The sequence below is a fragment of the Syngnathus leptorhynchus genome, chromosome 13 (assembly GCF_054491065.1).
Source record: "Syngnathus leptorhynchus isolate UIUO chromosome 13, UIUO_Slep, whole genome shotgun sequence".
Lineage (NCBI taxonomy): Eukaryota > Metazoa > Chordata > Actinopteri > Syngnathiformes > Syngnathidae > Syngnathus > Syngnathus leptorhynchus.
Window position 1 is genome coordinate 11,109,063 of NC_141207.1, and position 19,571 is coordinate 11,128,633.

At 44.2% G+C, this 19,571-nt stretch overlaps 1 protein-coding gene and 2 long non-coding RNA genes across 3 annotated transcripts; all 3 read left to right on the forward strand.

Annotated features, from left to right (window-relative positions):
- The first annotated feature begins 568 nt into the window (after positions 1-568).
- Positions 569-13,025, forward strand: nlgn1 (neuroligin 1). Its single transcript, XM_085927494.1, has 11 exons — positions 569-814; positions 2,459-3,130; positions 6,356-6,415; positions 9,182-9,334; positions 9,515-9,727; positions 9,828-10,094; positions 10,164-10,525; positions 10,788-10,948; positions 11,025-11,181; positions 11,399-11,476; positions 11,862-13,025. Exons 2-11 carry the CDS (start codon positions 2,605-2,607, stop codon positions 12,459-12,461), a joined length of 2,577 nt encoding a protein of 858 aa, XP_085783620.1. The 5' UTR covers positions 569-814; positions 2,459-2,604; the 3' UTR covers positions 12,462-13,025.
- Positions 13,026-14,145: 1,120 nt separating this feature from the next.
- LOC147047743 (uncharacterized) lies at positions 14,146-15,624 on the forward strand. Its single transcript, XR_015067905.1, has 3 exons — positions 14,146-14,379; positions 14,460-14,482; positions 15,038-15,624. It is a non-coding gene; the product is annotated as an uncharacterized LOC147047743 (long non-coding RNA).
- Positions 15,625-16,817: 1,193 nt separating this feature from the next.
- Positions 16,818-18,076, forward strand: LOC147047744 (uncharacterized). The gene is made up of 3 exons (XR_015067992.1): positions 16,818-17,072; positions 17,172-17,298; positions 17,409-18,076. It is a non-coding gene; the product is annotated as an uncharacterized LOC147047744 (long non-coding RNA).
- Positions 18,077-19,571: the final 1,495 nt, after the last annotated feature.

The following is a 19,571-nucleotide window of genomic DNA, read 5'->3' on the forward strand; positions in this document are numbered from 1 at the left end:
CTGCTCCTTTACTGGGTCATCAAAAGGCGCGATAGCCAAACTGTCGTGGTTTTCGCATATGGTAATAATAACAATAATAATAATAATGGCAAACAACTACGACAATAAAAGTAATGATCTAATAATGGATGCAATAATGAATGCAACTGATGCTGTTCTTTTTTTTAAACAGGATCACTGAACTGTCGTTGCGGAAAAATATACAGTATGTAGATTGGTAGATATATTTATATTTAATATGTGCGCGCACGCTCCCGTGTGCGCGTGTGTAGACAGAATAGCTTTTGTATAGCTTTTGCGAGGTAGGTCACCCCCCACCCCCAACCGCTGCGCGCATTAAAGCTGTATGAAGATGAGAAAGAGGAGATTTTTTCAAATATATATATATATATTCAAATGCAGCCTGTATCGGGAGGAGCGGGCGGTGGTGGAATCCCGTTCATTTTTCCAGCATCGCCGCCATTTCTGAAGTAGACGGTTTGTGCGTCTAGCCCTCTCTCTGTGCGAGTGCGTTGTGACTGCATGCTCGTCGTAGAAAGCAATTCGTAATATCGACGTGAATCACTGAAACACCTGCGATTACCCACTGTTTTTTTTGGAGGGGGGGGGGGCGTGAAGTGGAGTCCCCCCTTTTTTGTTCGTCAGTGTCATGATTTGAATCCATTATTTTGAGGTCTTTTATTTCTAGCACTTATTCCATGCATTTCGTACGGGCCATGTCGACCAAAAAAAAAAGACTCCATTTTCCAGCGATACGCAGTGCACCGAGGACTGTTATGGATGAAGCAGCAGACTGGAGACTCTTAAAATCATGGTAAATGAACATGTTTGTCAAATTCTCTCGTCAGAAATTGGATAATATGGCATGTCAGGATCTATGAGTTGACACAGTCAGCCTATGCAGTGATTTGAACGTGTTAATGGCACGACATAGGATGCTGGGGGAATGGGCCGGGCGGCCAAATTCAAATACGTGTGTGTGTGTATATGGTTCATGTCGTCATGTCGTTCTTCTGAGTGGAAATGAATACGGTGGAGAAACAATCGTCGTGCTTCTTAAGAAAATCCCTTCCAGACGGCTGACAGACCAGGCACATTTACATCGACATCGTCTCAGTTTGCGCAAACAATAGACTGATTTCTATAAATCGCTCGGGATCCAATTCGTCCCTATGACATTTTAAAAATCACACATCCAACACCGTTCTGACGCTTGTCCCCTTTCGACTGTGTGGCTGCAATTTCTCTCTCAAACGTAATAGATAATCTCTTAATTGTGTAACACTCAATGCTCTCGCTCTCTCTCTATATCCATCCATCCATCCATCCATCCATCCATCCATCCATCCATCCATCCATCCATCCATCCAGATCGTTCCCAAAACTGATTGCTATCTCTTGACGAAGAATTTATTTTTATTTTTATTTTTTTTTCATGTGTGCGCAAGCTTTTGATAGTTCCAGCCATTGGGGGCTCAGTTGTGCAGCTATCGTTTTCAGAAAGATTCTTGACTTAGCAAGAGGGTATTTGAGGTTGTGTGTGTACGTATTAAATGCGCAAATCATGTTTTTAATGGATTTAATGAATGACACTTTTCACTCGAGACGGAACTGAATTGGTTAAGATGATCAGTAATGAAAGCTCTACACCGGTAAAGGTCCTTCAAAATTCTTGGTTAGGAAGAAGACTGGCAGTTCTCCGACAACAGTCCAAATGTTCATATTTTTGACCCAAATCAAGTCTGAAAATATAAGCACCCACTGAACTATTTTACTCTGCTCCAAATATAACCTTGTGTAGGTAGTAATGAAGTAAGTTGTTTGATGTCCCTATCTGCTTTTGTCATTGAATTTCATTTTTAATTTGTTTATTCATTATATGTATAGTACTGCCTTGCCTTGGTGTTCTTTCTGGAGATAGTGGCTAGGCTATATCGGTTCATGCAGTCAGTCCCTGGGGCTCTGATCTACATAGCTCCCCCCTCAAGGAAAACATCTACTCAGTGCTGTCTTCAGCCTTCCCTCCCTCCTCCCATCCACCTAGCCTCACCATTTCTCATGAATGTTCTTTCCGCTGATATGCCCATGTTTACTTTTCACCACAATCTACGATAGGATATTCACCAAATTCATTTATTCCTTGATAACCGTTTGCGTTTCATCAAAACTGCACAGGTGTTGCTTTCAAAATTGTTTTCCAAGAAACCATTTGAAATTCTCTTCACATTTATATGACTGTTGTGTGGCCAATCATACAATCTGTATGTCTTTGTAATGAGTCATGTAACAATTGTGATGGGATTCAACCTTTGTCATTTTCATTATGAATTATAAATCTGGTTCTGACCAAAAAAAAAACAAAAAACTGTATGAACCCCCTCTCCCCCACCTTTTATTTTCATGTGGGTACTAATTGTTGCAAATCCCCTTTTTTTTCTTTTTTTTTTTTTTTTTGCAGGGGCTGGATTAAACAATCTGTTTTGGTATTCTGGATTGTCATCTGTCATCTTGCCCAAAAATAGCAAAGGAAGGACAACATTTTACTATTTGGACTATATTGAAATTCACAGGAAAGAAAAGAAAAAAAAGGAAAGAAACAGAACCATGGCTACGTTGAGGCAGCATCTACGGACCGGACATCTCTTACTTCAGCCTTTTTCTATGTGCAGCAAGAAAATGCGGTACGTCGGTACGAAGCATCGCACGAGTACTAGTAAATGGTGCTTTCAATGGCTGGCTGTCCTGCTAATGCACATGTGTGCTGTGAATGCTGAGAAAATGTCTGAACACGACCCAGTGGTCACCACCACCAACGGCAAGCTCCGTGGAATCAAGAAGGACTTGAACAATGAGATCTTGGGCCCAGTGGTACAGTTTCTGGGCGTCCCGTTTGCGGCCCCGCCGACAGGCGAGCGCCGCTTTCAGCCACCGGAGACGTTAGCGGCGTGGCCGGATATCCGCAATGCAACGCGCTTTGCCCCGGTGTGCCCCCAGAACATTGTGGAGGGCCGCCTTCCTGATGTCATGCTGCCGGTGTGGTTCACCAACAGTATTGATGTGGTGTCATCGTACGTCCAGGACCAGAGTGAGGACTGCCTCTACCTTAACATCTATGTGCCCACAGAAGATGGTGAGTCAGTGGATTGGGATAGGAAAAATAATTGGTTAGGGTGTCAGTCCAATGAGTCTGCAATCTTCTTAAGAGTTCACACTCGGTGTGTTATAGGAACCGTGCGAGTACAGTTTTCTTTCTGTGTCTCTCCCTCTATATCGCATGACCCTGAGCATGTTCAATAAGCATGTATGTAACCGTGTGCGTGTGTGCGCGCGCGCGCGTGTGTATATGTGTGTGTGTGGAAAAAACATTCAGTGAAATTTATTTCACCATCATCAACAATATCTTTGATTTGATTGCTTTATTTGACAGTAATACTGAGCCACCTATCTGCAGTCTCAATTAGGGCTGAAGCATATTTGCTATCCGGATATCCAAATGGAAATTCTATCGAACACTGCATTTATGCCCCCACCACTTAATTCCCATAATGCATTGTGTGGCGCAATACATTTTCTTTAGAAAGTTTTGAGGACGTTAATCCATGCGGTATACGTGTATTTGTGTTGTCAGTTGTGTGTCATATTTAAACATTCACATTTATATCACCGTTTTTTCCCCTTCTTTCTAACAAACCGTGACTCAAAGTTGTGTTAGTGACAAGCAGGTCAATTCTTCTAAATGAATTGAAGTCCACTAGATCTTGCTTACTGAAAGTCTTTAACGATGTATACATTGGTTCAACGTAAAAACAAAAACAGCAGCATTCTGCATGATTGACATGTTTTATATTTGTGCAACGAGAATGAGGAAAAAGCGGTTCAGAAAATGGATGGATGGAACCAGTAAAGCTGTAATGCTTTCGAAATGGAATCCAGTGAAAAATATGACATTGTCTATTTGGAGTTACCTTTAATTAGTACAGACAAATTGACAGAAAAGTCATTGTCATGACGGAATATTGAAATATCGTAACAAAATGACATCAAATTCTATCGTTCTAAAAAGCGGTATATCGCCGTGTGTCTAATTGTTAAGCCTCATATGCATCTTAAATAGTTCTTCCAGTATTCGCCTCTCTAAAATATTTGCCCTACTTTACCATCTTTCTACTGTTTAGAGGCACTTATAGCCTTCTAACAATGCTTGTATTTCAAACAAGGTTACATGAGAACTGACCCGGGATTTAATAAGTGGTGTTATTCCTTTTCTCTCCATTTATTTTTATATTACAGTTTCATTAAATCCGTTTGTCTGTCTGTGTGTGTGTGTGTGTGTGTGTGTGTGTGTGTGTGTGTGTGTGTGTGTGTGTGTGTGTGTGTGTGTGTATTCGTGCGGTCGTCCGAGTGCGTGTGCATGCCAACACTTCTGCAATGTGAGTCCAGGGACCACATGTTATTTTTTAGTGCTCTATTCATTTTACAGTCAAAAGAATATCCAAGGAATGTGCAAGAAAACCGGGCAAGAAAATATGTAGGAAAGGAGGTATGTATTATATTATATGCACATGCACAATGTAAGAATAAAGAAATATTGAACGGAAGACAGACAGACAGACAGGGCGAGAGAGCGAGCCAACCCTGAGGTCAAGCCAGAGCAAAAGGCCTATGAAAAGCACTGTCAACAGACCCCGTACATGTATTCTGTGCAGGAGCTCACTCAGATGAGTGAAAGGCATCACAAGGAGAAAATCCAATGCTTCACAAAAATGGGAGCGCGCTTTGGGTTAAGTGGTCAAATCTCTGCTTGTTCATTTTTTCTCCATAACACGTTTCCTGCGACCCTGTTGACTATTTGCAATGAAACGTCGGAGGGTTCTGTGATCACGCCCCACCCGATATCTGAGCCATTGCTGAAAGAGTTTTATTTTGCCTGCCTGCCTGAGGAAAACTAGCTGCCTATGAATGACGCCCACTGTGGCGTCCCTCATCATGTCAAGTCAAGTCGAATCAATACACATCGCTTGATGCACTTTTATCGCATTCAACCTTATGGAGTTGGGGAATCTGCATCAAAATGGTCAAAATACACACCTACCTAATCATTGTGCTCCTTGATTTGAAAATGTACTATGAAGTAGACACATTGCTGCCAGTTTGTTGTAACTAAAAATAGTTTTGGAAGGTAGCGTCGAATCCGGGTGGGTGATTTGCACAATATTGTTGCAAAATAGCGATTGAGCCATAAATAGTCCGGACAGACAGGTTAGCTTGCACGTGTCTTCTTGATAGTAAGTTGCTCCTTGAAATCTTGAGCCATTTTGACCCTTGTTCCAAACGTGCAACTATGATGACACTGTAAGGTGACCTGCGCTCACAGCCAGTGGAGAGTTGCGTTCAAACTGAATTGATTGAAACTCCGTAAGTGTGGGGAGAGTTAGGTGTTGCTAATCCCCATTCCTCTCATATCTCGTTGGAAAGAAATGACCTTCAAAATACTATCTGCTCTTCTCAGTCTGTAGTCTTTTACAATGACTCCGGCGGCGGCCTATTACAGGTCAGGCTGTCCATGAATTTGCGAATTCATCGACACCCAGTTCTCTGGGGGGTGGTGGCAATTCATGTTTTCAGCACGTTAATGTCAAAGTATACGTAGACGTTGGCACGTTCGAGATGGAAGTAGAGTATGATAGCATTAAGTTGTGTAGTTTGTCCATCCCAAAGCAAAGCTCGGTGGTTATGGGGAAAATGACTCCTGGTGACACTGCTGGCATCCTGGTTAGAAAAATATTTGATTTCTGCTCGTTACCTCTGCTGTATTTTCGAGTCAGCTTTTTCTTTTATTTCACTCTCTTTCTATTGCATTTTTGAAGAGTGCACATTGCTTTGCTGATGTGCTTCAACTTTTTTGCTTTCATTTACAAAGCACACTTTATTTAAAGTCTTCTCTTCCTGCTGTATTCAACTGATTAGTCATGCACTACTATTTTGTAATGTGTGTGTATATATCTGTATACATATGTGTGTATATATCACACATAACAAAATAGTGGTGCATGAATAATCCATACTATACATATATATACACACACAAACATATATATACACACACACACACACACACACACAGACACACACACAGACAGACACACACACACACACACACACACACACAGACAGACAGACAGACACACACACACACACACACACACACACACACACACACACACACACACACACACACACTATGTAGAGGCTACAAAAGCATTTAAATCACAGTCTAATCCAAAGAGCGTCTTTTTGATGCTATATGTGTTTTTGACAAACCTGTTTTCCTCCTTCCTTGTTCTTGGTCTTATAGGTCCCCTTACAAAGAAACACTCTGATGATTTAAGTGATAGTGACCACGCAACAGATGAAGGTATTTTCCATTTACTGAGAAAATGATTGATTTGCATGAATATGAAAAACAAACAAAACTTGACTTAGTTTTAATATTTTTTTTGTTTGAATTTTTTGTCATTTTTCGCTACAACTTTTTTTTTTTTTTTTAAATGTTTTTTGACCAAATATATTTGACTCCATTTTTCAGCTTTTTTAAATGTCTACTGTTTTATCTTTTGACGCTGTGTCTGGGTTTGTTCTTTCTGTCATTTTGTTTTTTGATGTTGCAGCTGACATTTTAAATAAAAAAAGTAAATATTACTCACAAAACTCAGCTCAAAACACATTTTGCATGCCATACATTATTGTTTCAGTTAAAACATCATTAACTCTCTCTCTCTCTCTCTCTCTCTCTCTCTCTCTCTCTCTCTCTCTCTCTCTCTCTCTCTCTCTCTCTCTCTCTCTCTCTCTCTCTCTCTCTCTCTCTCTCTCTCTCTCTCTCTCTCTCTCTCTCTCTCTCTCTCTCTCTCTCTCTCTCTCTCTCTCTCTCTCTCTCTCTCTCTCTCTCTCTCTCTCTCTCTCTCTCTCTCTCTCTCTCTCTCTCTCTCTCTCTCTCTCTCTCTCTCTCTCTCTCTCTCTCTCTCTCTCATCCTTCACATTATTCAATCTCTCTAATCCTTCACATTATTCTTTATTATTGTGTGAAGGCTGTGGCTTTCACACGTTATTCCTATTCTTTATTCCAACTCGAGCCCAAGCAGCGACTGCTGAGGTCCTTATTGGTTTTATAAGATTTCTTCTTTTTCTATTTCTTTTTTTTCCCCCTAAAGTCTCACCATTTTGAAACCCATTATTCTCAATAACGCCTCAAATTTGGAACACTTATTGGGTCCAGTGGAAAAGCTGATATTGATGGGAGAATTTGGACCGAATTGTTCCACATTGCGACAAGTCCCATAGAATGTTGTCTCGCATCGGAGGTTGTTAGGAAACCAAAGAGCGAGCCTACCTCCTTTTTTGTGCATTCTCGCTTGTGCTCGGTAAGAAAATCATAATTTCCCTGCCAAAGAACACGCATTGAAAGGAAGGCACTACATTTGCTTCGCTTTCTCATGTTTTGGACCAGACTGATTGACAAGGAATCCGTGTTAAATTAGGTCTGGGAGCAACCATTCTGGAAAAAGACACTTTCTAGTTCAGAGGTTGACAAGGACAAGGAAAAAAAAGTCCTGTAAAGCAAACCAAAAGGCAAAATGTGATGCCAACGAGGTTAGTCGCTCGAAACTTGGTTCTGGGTTCTTTAGCTGACTTTCTGTCACTCGTAGTATCACGGTAATACGAGAAGATTCCTTCGTTTCATTGAGCCTTGACTTATTCCGGGGGCCAAAATTGTCGCTTGCGGATAAGATGCAGTCTGGACGTCCTAGAACGTATCAGACACGACTGGAGTCAAGCAAAGAGGGAGATGGGCTGCTACGTGGCTGTTTGCTGAGTCTTAGTGGCGTGCGTGGCAGGCACATGAGATATACAAAAAAAAAAGTCCATTTCAGCCGTATGACCAGTCTTGGATTTGAAATATCCAATTTTGTACAGGCATCATATTTTTGCACCTAAAGGCCGGGTTCATCCGATTGTCTTGTGGCTTGGGCCGCACCATCTGGGACGCATCAGGAAACAGAAAAGTATGACTTTTCAATGTACTATGTAATGGGAGTGAGCCATTGTTTGCGGTTGTTGCATCGTTAGTTCCCTTTTTTTGCAAAAGAGGGAATGAATCGCAACTCCTATACAAGCTCTGAAACATCCCAAACTTCAAATGTATGCAAATAGTCACAGCCTGAAGATTTTTACACGACAACCTTTTGTTTTTAATGTAGCATTTGGTGGCAACCAGAGCACCGAGCTCGTTCGACCAGTCCACCTGAACGTTTGTCAGCATTGCCTCCAGACTTTGATTCATCTCAATGGTTGTGACTTTTCGACAAAGCTTGGTGATTCATCACGTTTGGAAAGAGAGGAAAAATTCCAATTCCAAATTGCCAGTATCCCGACGCAGCAGTACTCCAACATTGCCAGGGCCCTTTATAGCACGTGCTCAAGTTGATCATGTTGTGGGATTTGAACTTTATTTTTCAATGCGGAGCAATTATGGAACCAGAGTGCCACCGACCAAGGCTTCAAACAAACTCATGAGTAAAGAAATGAATGCAAATAGACGTCACAGGCGCAAACTGTTGCTCTCTGACAAGAAGAGTGGGAAGCCGGCAAGGATACATGTCAAACCAAACCCCTCCGACATGCCCGATTTGTCATTGTGTATGGCGGCGGATGGCTGTTAACACTTGCATAGATGCGCTTGCGTTTTTGTGTATTATTTAATTGTGATTATAGTATTGATGTTGGCAAGGGTAATTGTTGGCAGTCGCTACCATCAGCATGTTTCTGAACAAAATCTACTTGTAAACAAAGTTTAACAATGCATGAATGTTAGTGCAATTAACCGCAATCAATTCTAAAAGTGAAGTCATGAGTCTCCAATGGCCCTGGGGTTTTGGCGCATCTTTACTAGGAGTAACAATTTCAATTTGGAACTATTTTTGGTAACGCCGTTATTGAAACAAGATGGGGGAGCCCATGAAAACCTTGCTTGCTGTACATGGTGCATGAGTCAACTGAAAGTTCATTTGTATAAAATGGTATTATAAGGCACCCTCGAAGTGGTGTTGATTCTTTGGGTCTGTCCCAGCATCAATTTGAAATCTAAGATGGCCAGTTTCTCTTCCTTTTTCTGCCCTATCTTTAGACATACGGGAGAGCGGAAGTCCCAAGCCAGTGATGGTTTTCATCCATGGTGGCTCATACATGGAAGGAACTGGCAACCTATTTGATGGCAGCGTCCTGGCCAGCTACGGGAATGTGATTGTCGTAACGGTCAATTACCGCTTGGGTGTTCTCGGTAAGGACGACGCACACAAAAATCGTCAGTTGCGAATAAAATGCAGCCTGGACCTTGAATGTATCAGACGCACAAAGTATTATCATTCAAGCCCTTTTCTATACCGCCTATGTATTTATTTTTCTTCTTCCTGAAACAGTTCAATTGATTGTGATCATGAGCATTTGTATTCCCCTGCAGGTTTCCTGAGTACTGGTGACCAGGCAGCCAAGGGGAATTATGGTCTGCTGGACCAAATCCAAGCTCTTCGCTGGACCAGTGAGAATATTGCAGCCTTTGGCGGTGATCCATTGCGTATAACTGTGTTTGGGTCAGGGGCTGGAGCCTCTTGCGTCAACCTTCTCACACTTTCTCATTACTCGGAGGGCAACCGCTGGAGCAACTCGACAAAAGGTAAAATGTATACATATAAGACTGTCTGTCTGTCACATGCTATTTCATTGTTGTGCTAATTTCTCCCCTTCTTTCCTTTCTCTGGTTGGAACCTACTTAGGTCTGTTTCAAAGGGCTATCACCCAGAGCGGCACGGCGCTCTCAAGCTGGGCCGTTAGCTTCCAGCCAGCTAAGTATGCCAGAACGCTGGGCCAGAAAGTCGGATGTAATCTGGAGGACACGGTGGAGCTGGTCACGTGTCTTCAGAGAAAGCATTATAAAGAGTTGGTAGATCAAGACATCCAGCCAGCACGGTACCACATTGCCTTCGGACCCGTTATCGATGGCGACGTAATCCCCGATGACCCTCAGATACTCATGGAGCAAGGTACAAGAAAACATCTCGGGCGGGCTCGATCTCTCGCGATGCAAGCGGTTCTCTGTGTTTGATTTGCAGGTGAATTCCTTAACTATGACATTATGCTGGGAGTGAACCAGGGTGAGGGTCTTAAATTTGTGGAGCTGATGGTGGACAATGAAAATGGTGTTCAGGCCAATGACTTTGACTATGCTGTGTCAAGCTTTGTGGATGACCTCTATGGCTATCCAGAGGGTAAAGACATACTCCGAGAGACCATCAAGTTCATGTACACGGATTGGGCCGATAGGCATAACCCGGAGACGCGCAGGAAGACCTTGCTGGCCCTGTTCACTGATCACCAGTGGGTGGCACCCGCTGTGGCCACAGCTGACCTGCACTCTAGCTTTGGCTCTCCGACTTACTTCTATGCATTCTATCATCATTGTCAGACAGAACAGGTGAGTCTCTGGCATCCTTGTTTCCTGAGCAATATCTGCAAAAATCAAGCTCATCCCTTTCTCGATGAAATATCTTAAATGAAAGGCAGGTTGAAAAGCGGTTGCAAATCATTGTATTTTGTATGCTTTACACAACCTCCAAAGTGCATTGTAGCAATTGTCATTGTTGCTCTCTTTATTTTGCATGATTGTGTGCGTTTGTTTGTCCTAATGGTTAAAGACGGATGGAAACACTGAGCCAGTGACTTCTGTTGCTCATTAGGTGCCACCCTGGGCTGACGCATCTCACGGAGATGAGATCCCCTACGTGTTTGGCCTCCCGATGATCGGCCCGACCGAGCTGTTTCCCTGCAATTTCTCCAAGAATGATGTCATGCTCAGTGCCGTGATGATGACTTATTGGACAAACTTTGCCAAAACCGGGTAGGGTCCCACAAACGCGTTATTGTTGCGCTACTTCACTCTCAGTTACAATTTGTTTGTGGTGACCATTTTTTAGTGACCCAAACCAGCCTGTACCACAGGACACCAAATTCATCCACACAAAGCCCAACCGCTTTGAAGAAGTAGCATGGACACGCTACAACCAGAAAGACCAGCTGTACCTGCACATAGGCCTCAAGCCCCGAGTCAAAGAGCACTATCGTGCCAACAAGGTACGTGACTTATGCTTCCGGTACAAGTCCATGATGTATAACAGGAGTCGCCGGGTCCTTGAAAGCCTGAGTAGATAGACGGACGGATGGACAGATGGATCAGAAATCAGACGGATGGAAAAAGACAGGCAGACAGAGACAGACAGACAGACAGACAGACAGACGGACAGACAATTTTGTTTGGATAGATCATAACTTTCTTCTCTGTTCTCCCCAGGTTAATTTATGGTTGGAGCTGGTTCCTCATTTGCACAGCCTTAATGATGCCACTCAGCTTATTCCCACTACCACCAAGGTGGGAACTTTTTTCAAATTTGGTCTTACTCATTTAATGCTCATTTTCAATGAAACATTATCTATATATTGAAGATGATCACGATAAAACAAATCCAAAAAAAGCGTTTTATTTTGTCCAACACTGTTGGTTGCCATAGCAACACACTGCTTGAAAAAACATCTATTTAGTTGGTCTTAACGTTTGTGAAAATAGGTGTAACCCGGCACACACACATCACACTTAGCAAAATAATCATTACTTTTTGAATTTACTGTTCCTTTAAAAAAATAGGTTGGTTCCGCCTAACCCTAACCCTTATAACGATGTGACTTTTCTAAAGATCGGAGCCTAGTTCCATCTGTCAATGATGTACTAACACATTGCTCTTGTATGGTTTCTTTAGATTTCCCCATCGGGCGCAAGCAACCGCACCCCAAAGCCAAAGGTTCTAGTGACAAAGAACCCCAATCCAACTCCCCTCCCAACTGAGATCCAGAACATCCACAAGCAACCGCATTTAGTGGACCAGCGTGACTATTCCACCGAGTTGTCAGTCACTATCGCTGTGGGAGCGTCTCTGCTCTTCCTCAACATCCTGGCTTTTGCAGCGCTCTACTACAAGAAGGACAAGCACCGGCACGACATCCACAAAGGCTGCAGCCCGCAACAGAGTGCAACCAACGACCTCGCTCATACACAGGAAGAAGAGATCATGTCTCTTCAGATGAAGCAACACACAGACCTGGACCAAGACTGCAGGCGGATGCAGGGTGATCCGCTAAATCCTCGCGACATGTTACTAAGGACTACCTGCCCGCCAGACTATACTCTGGCCTTGAGGCGCTCACCAGATGACATCCCTCTCATGACACCAAACACCATTACCATGATCCCGAGTACTATTGGACGTCTTACCTCCCTCCAATCTTTCAGCACCTTTCCCAGCACCCAACAAAATAACACTCTTCCCCACCCACACTCGCATTCCACCACCCGAGTATAGTCCAGGGTATCCATCCACTCAAACAAGCAGGACTCTCCTAACTCACGCCGCAGTCCTGTTTGAAAATCTCGAAATACTCTTGTCGGCGGCTGACGCCGAACCACTGGTCATAGTAACGGTATTATCGAGGGATACTTTTTTGGAAGACAAAAATCCCCCAAATGGAGAAGTACAAGAGACCTAGATTAGGAGAATTAGACAGAACCATTACAATATATTTTTCAGCATTTTTACTCACAGCAAAAGATTGAACTGTATAATCTAAATGTGTTACAGTCTGCTTGAGGCTGAGTGACATTGGAATAGATATTCAGTGCATTGTAGACTACTACAGGGCAGATTCCCAATTCAAAGCAATTTTGGCATGTATGAATACATTGGTTTGGTTTGTTTGTTTGTTTGTTTGTTTGTTTGTTTTTTTAGATGAAGACAAAAACATTTAAGGAAGCGTATGCAATATGCACAATGGAATTCTAAAGAAGCTTTTCTTCTTGTATTTTCAAGAATCGTGAAAATAAATTAACAGAACAATGAAAAAATGTATCGCTGCACTTTGAGCATCAATGCTTTATAGTCATTCAATCGAAAGGGTGGCGGGCGGGGTCTGTTGCAGCAGGACTGAAACCAAGGATATGTCGACAGCGATCTGGCCGACCTGAAGAATAAGTAGATTTTAACACAATGTGTGCATGATGGTTTATTTTCTTAATAAAATTAAAAGGATCATTTTCAACCTCTATTAATGAAGTTAGATGCATTTCCTGGAACGATTATTGGCAAAACATTTTCACACTACTGGTTGCTGTTGCTTGGGACTTCACTCAGTAGGTACAAATGGAGAAAATAATGTCTTGCTGGAAATATGTGAACAAGCTTTGCAATCAGTGATGACACATCCTTAAATTCATTGTACCGTAAATCCAGCGCAAGGCTCCATAGCAACACTTTTGCGATGCTGTTTTGGCATAAAATTAAGATCATCATAATAATAAAAAAGTCACTTGGGAGTCACTATGTCAATTTGTTTTTCGGCCCTTTCCGACACTGGACTGACAAGGTTGTCCCTGTTGGCTTCTGTGGACGTACGAGCGGTGTCGGGGACTGTGATTGTGAGGGAACCTGGGAGGAGGCACTGGCTGGTTAGGTTGTGAGTATTGAAACCTCTGGAAGGAGCAGCGGGAGGCACGGACCTCCCATTTCTGGGGCTCTCACGGTCCTAAAACCCCTGACGGTGCCGTGGCTGTTTTCGTCCACAGTGCACCGGCCGCCCACTCTTACATTTTTATAAATGCAGGCCTAAACAAAACAACGCTTTCTATATGACGTCTTGCACGTCGCAGTCGTGGCGGGAAATTACGTCAGTAGGCAGAACTTCCGCCGAAATTCAAATAGGTGGGCGTAGCTCGCAACACTGAACCAGGAAGTGGATTCGCTTTTCGAATATTAAGGTATATACATACAGACAAGGGAGAAAAACAAAGTGCGAAGACGGGCCTTGAAACTGCAACATAATGTTTCAGAGGTGGACTGGCTAACCAGTGCACAATTTTGCCAATGCATAATTACTATAAGTCTACTAAACAAAACAGTGGTTGCTATATGACGTTGCCACGTCGCAGTCATGTGACGCGGACATGGCCGCAACTGTCGTCACAGACGCCAAATTTCGACGATTTTTTCTTGGTCAACGGTTGTAAATGATTGCGTTGATTAAAAAAGAACATTTAATTTAACTCTAATTTACCGTTTTAGATAATGTTACGTCGCAGTCATGTGCCGCGGAAATTACGTAAATAGGCGGAACTTCCGCTGAGATTCAAATCCAGAAGAAGAAGAAGAAGAAGAGGAGGAAGAAGAAGAAGAAGAGGAAGAAGAAGAGGAGGAGATTCAAATCCGTGGGCGCGGCTTTCAACGGGGAGTAAGTAATGGCGCCAAGGGACACTGAGCGGTTAGTAACACGACGATTAACAAGAGAAATGTTTTATTTTCTGCTTGCAGCTGGACCGTCTAGAGCGTACACGGTAAATACAACTCATTGTTTTTAAAAAGAAGTACTTTTGTAGCCCTGAAAAGCGAGCGAGTGAGTGCGCCAGTGTGTGTGTTTGTGTGTTGGGGGGGCATCGAATTCGGCATCTGCTGCCAGCCTCAAATGCCCGAATTTCGACGATTTTCCCTGGTCAACGGCTGTAAATGATTGCGTTGATTAAAGAAGAACTTTATTTAAGTCTAATTTACCCTTTTGGATAATATTACGTCGCAGTCATGTGCCCCGGAAATGACGTCAATAGGCGGAACTCCCGCCAAGATTCAAACCCGCGGATACAAACACGACGATTATCAATAGAAATATCTATATTTTCTGCTTGCAACTGGAACGTCTAGAGCGTACACGGTAAATACAACTCGTTATGTTTAAAGAGATTTACTTTTGTGTAATTTGACTAAAGTTGTCGATGTAGCTAGCGTTCACTTAGCAATAGCAATGTGTAGCTGTGTAGCTAACCCTAGCTGAAACGTAGTTGTATCTGTGAATGTTGGTTGAGGCTAAATGCTAATCTTCTATTTTATTCCTTTAGGTTCCACGGTGTTTGATGGCTGTGTTTTCCACTGTAAGAAGAATAAATATACAAATCAATTGGAGGCTCGCATCAATCACCAGGAGCTACAATGGTTGGACGTTGGCGAAGAAGTCTCTTTCATTAATATGTCCTACCAGGTCTCAAGTCATTCCTTCATTCACTTAGGAAATTTGGAATGGCAGCAAATCCAAATTTGCTTGAGAACAAAAATAGATGAAATAAATTAAATAAGTCTTACTTGTTCCCATCAAATAAATTAAGTCTTCTTCCCATTCCTTTTCAAACAAGTAAAGCCTGCCCATTTTGTGCCGTAGTTTTTGTGTCAATACCTAGTATTTAAACAAAATCATAATTTAAATGACTTCATTCCTTCATTCACTTTGGAATGGCAGCAAATCCAAATTTTCCTGGGAACAAAAATAGATGAAAGTAGATTTTCTGTTTACCTACTATTTATACAAAATCATAATTAAAACGACTTAATTAACAAATTAATTAATTAATTTAAAATAAAGTTTAATACGTCCTATTAAGTATTGTGGTTGTAAACTGTTTGTACTATGTGTCTTCTCTGCATCCATTGCAGCCTGGTCATCCTGGAAGAGAGGGACCCTCCCATCTGTGGTCTCTTCTCAAGGTTTCTCATTTCCCCTCGTCGGAGTTTTGAGTTTTTCCTTGCCCTCATGGGAGTTTAAGATCAGGGGATGGCTGAGAATATTGTCATTTGTCATTTTCACATGTCCTGAGTGTTGTTAGTCACCTAAATGTTGAACAGAGACTGTGATGTACCGAAGTCAAATTCCTTGTTTGGCACGCCCCAACATGGCCTAGGTGCTAAGGCCTAGGTGCTAAGGCCTAGGTGCTGTTGTTGCGGGGGTTGGAGTTGTTGTTGTTGTTGTTGTTGTTGTTGCGGGGGTTGGAGTTGTTGTTGTTGCGGGGGTTGGAGTTGTTGTTGTTGCGGGGGTTGGAGTTGTTGTTGTTGCGGGGGTTGGAGTTGTTGTTGTTGTTGTTGCGGGGGTTGGAGTTGTTGTTGTTGCGGGGTTGGAGTTGTTGTTGTTGTTGTTGCGGGGGTTGGAGTTGTTGTTGTTGTTGCTGTTGCGAGGGTTGGAGTTGTTGTTGTTGCGGGAGTTGGAGTTGTTGTTGTTGTTGCGGGGGTTGGAGTTGTTGTTGTTGTTGCGGGGGTTGGAGTTGTTGTTGTTGTTGCGGGGGTTGGAGTTGTTGTTGTTGTTGCGGGGGTTGGAGTTGTTGTTGTTGTTGTTGTTGTTGCGGGGGTTGGAGTTGTTGTTGTTGCGGGGGTTGGGTTTGGAGTTGTTGTTGTTGTTGCGGGGGTTGGGTTTGGAGTTGTTGTTGTTGTTGCGGGGGTTGGAGTTGTTGTTGTTGTTGTTGCGGGGGGTGGAGTTGTTGTTGTTGTTGCGGGGGTTGGAGTTGTTGTTGTTGTTGTTGCGGGGGTTGGAGTTGTTGTTGTTGTTGCGGGGGTTGGAGTTGTTGTTGTTGTTGCGGGGGTTGGAGTTGTTGTTGTTGTTGTTGTTGTTGTTGTTGCTGCTGCGGGGGTTGTTGTTCAAGAATTTTTATTCGCCATATTTGAGCGTGCCAAACAAGGAATTTGACTTCGGTAGATCACAGCCTCTGTTCAACATTTAGGTGACTAACAACACTCAGGACATTTGAAAATGACAAATATTCTCAGCCATCCCCGATCTTAAACTCCCATGAAGGCAAGGAAAAACTCAAAACTCCGACGAGGGGAAATGAGAAACCTTGAGAAGAGACCACAGATGGGAGGGTCCCTCTTCCGGGATGACCAGGCTGCAATGGATGGAGAGAAGACGCATAGTACAAACAGTGTAGACAATCCCAAAAGGTGTGGAGAGCAGGATGTTTATGCACAGCAATGACTGAGACTCTAAGAGTGGTGTGAGTTCATCAGAGCAACAGCCTGGGGGAAGAAGCTGTCTCTGTGTCTGCTGGTTTTGGCGTACAGAGCTCCATAACGCCGTCCAGAGGGGAGTAGTTCAAACAGACTGTAATCTGGGTGAGAAGGGTTTGTTGATGTTGCTTGCACGTTTCCTGGTCCTGGACAGGTACAAGTCTTGGATAGATGGGAGGTTGGTTCCAATGATCTTTTCTGCAGTCCTGATTGTCCGTTGCAGTCTGTGCTTGTCTTGTTTGGAGGCCGATCCAAACCAGACAGTGATGGAGGTGCAGAGGACAGACTCGATGATGGCAGTGTAGAAGGTCTTCAGCAGCTCCCGCGGCAGGTTGAACTTCTTGAGCAGTCTTATGAGACCAAGATGGCGCCGCGGACGGCAGCCTCCGTGGGTCGCTCTCTGCTTCTTTGTCTTATTTTGTGTGTTTTCTGTGTCCAAAGGCCTACAGGAGCGGCGACCGGGACCTGTTCAAGCAGACCAGAAACACTGAACCAAGAGGTCAGCAAAGCCAGGAGGTGTTACGGGGAGAGCTTGGAGAGACACCTCTCTGCCAATCCTGATCCCTCAACAGTGTGGAAAGGTCTGCAGAGCATCACGCGCTTCAAGAAACAAATCCCCTGTCCTGTGGAGAGCCCAAGGCTTGCTAACCAGCTGAACAGGTTCTACTGCAGGTTTGATCGGTCCTCCCACACAACTTGACCTACTGCAGCACAATCTACATAACAATCTACTCACAACCGCTCTGTTCACACCTCCGTCACCTACTCTCTCTTGCACAGGCCGTGCCTGCACTCCAGATCCGTGAGGAGGAAGTGCGCCAGGTGTTCCGGAAAAGATCAGGAAGGCACCGGGCCCAGACGGCGTGTCACCCTCCTGCTTGAAAGCCTGTGCTGAGCAGCTGGCACCCACCTTTGCACGAATCTTCAACCGCTCCCTGGAGCTGTGTGAGGTGCCCTCATGCTTCAAGAGCTCCACCATCGTTCCAGTGGCCAAGAAGCCCGCCATTACAGGACTGAATGACTACAGACCTGTCGCTCTGACATCTGTGGTCATGAAATCCTTCGAGAGGTTGTTGTTGTTGGGGTGGTTGATGTTGTTGGTTGTTGTTGGGGGGGCTGTTGTTGGGGGGGTTGATGTTGGGTTTTTTGTTGTTGTTGCGGGGGTGGTGGTTGTTGTTGGGGGGGGTTGATGTTATTGGGGTTGTTTTTAGTGTTGTTGGGGGGGTTGGTGTTGTTGGGGTACTTGGGGTTGTTGTTGGGGTTATTGGAGGGGTTGTTGTTGTTGTTGGGGGGGTTGTTGTTGATGTTGGGGGGGTTGTTGTTGTTGATGTTGGGGGGGTTGTTGTTGTTGATGTTGGGGGGGGTTGTTGATGTTGTTGATGTTGGGGGGGTTGTTGATGATGTGGTTGGGGGAGGGGGTTGTTGATGTTGTGGTTGGGGGAGGGGGTTGTTGATGTTGTGGTTGGGGGGGTTGTTGATGTTGTGGTTGTCGTTGGGGTTGTTGATGTTGTGGTTGTCGTTGGGGTTGTTGTTGATGTTGGTTGTTGTTGGGGGGCTGTTGTTGGGGGGGTTGATGTTGGGTTTTTTGTTGTTGGGGGAGTTGTTGCGGGGATGGTGGTTGTTGGGGGGGGGTTGTTGGGGGGGTTGATGTTATTGGGGTTGTTTTTAGTGTTGTTGGGGGGGTTGGTGTTGTTGGGGTACTTGGGGTTGTTGTTGGGGTTATTGGAGGGGTTGTTGTTGGGGGGGTTGTTGTTGGGGGGGTTGTTGTTGGGGGGGTTGTTGTTGTTGATGTTGGGGGGGTTGTTGATGTTGTTGATGTTGGGGGGGGGTTGTTGATGATGTGGTTGGGGGAGGGGGTTGTTGATGTTGTGGTTGGGGGGGGTTATTGATGTTGTGGTTGTTGTTGGGTTTGGGGTTGTTGTTGGAGGGAATGATGTTGGGGTTGTTGTTATTGGGGGGTTGTTGTTGGGGTTGTTGTTAGGGGGGGTTGATGTTTTTGGGTTTGATGTGGGGGGGTTGATGTTTTTGGGTTTGATGTTGGGGGTTGTTGTTGTTGGGGTGGTTGTTGGGGTTGTTGTCTGTGGCTCGTGCAGCTTTAGGCCTCTCGGACCACTGTCTAGTTCATCGGGTCTCGGCCCACAGGTAGAAGCTAATAACTTCTAAGCCTGTAGTGAGGACTGTGAGGAAGTGGACAGTGGAGGTACGCCAGGTGTTCCGGAGACAAAAGATCAGGAAGGCGCCGGGCCCAGACGGCGTGTCACCCTCCTGCTTGAAAGCCTGTGCTGAGCAGCTGGCACCCACCTTTGCACGGACCCTCATGCTTCAAGAGCTCCACCATCGTTCCAGTGGCCAAGAAGGCCATTACAGGATTGAATGATCCCTTTGACATCTGTGGTCATGAAATCTTTCGAGATGTTGTTGTTGTTGGGGTTGTTGTTGGGGGGGTTGTTGTTGTGGTTATTGGGGTTGTTGTTGGGGGGTTGATGTTGGGGTGGTTGCGGAGGTTGTTGGGGTTGGGTGGTTGTTGATGGGGTTGTTGGGGGGGTTGTTGGGGATTGTTGTTGGGGTTGTTGGGGATTGTTGTTTTTGGGCTTAATGTTGGGG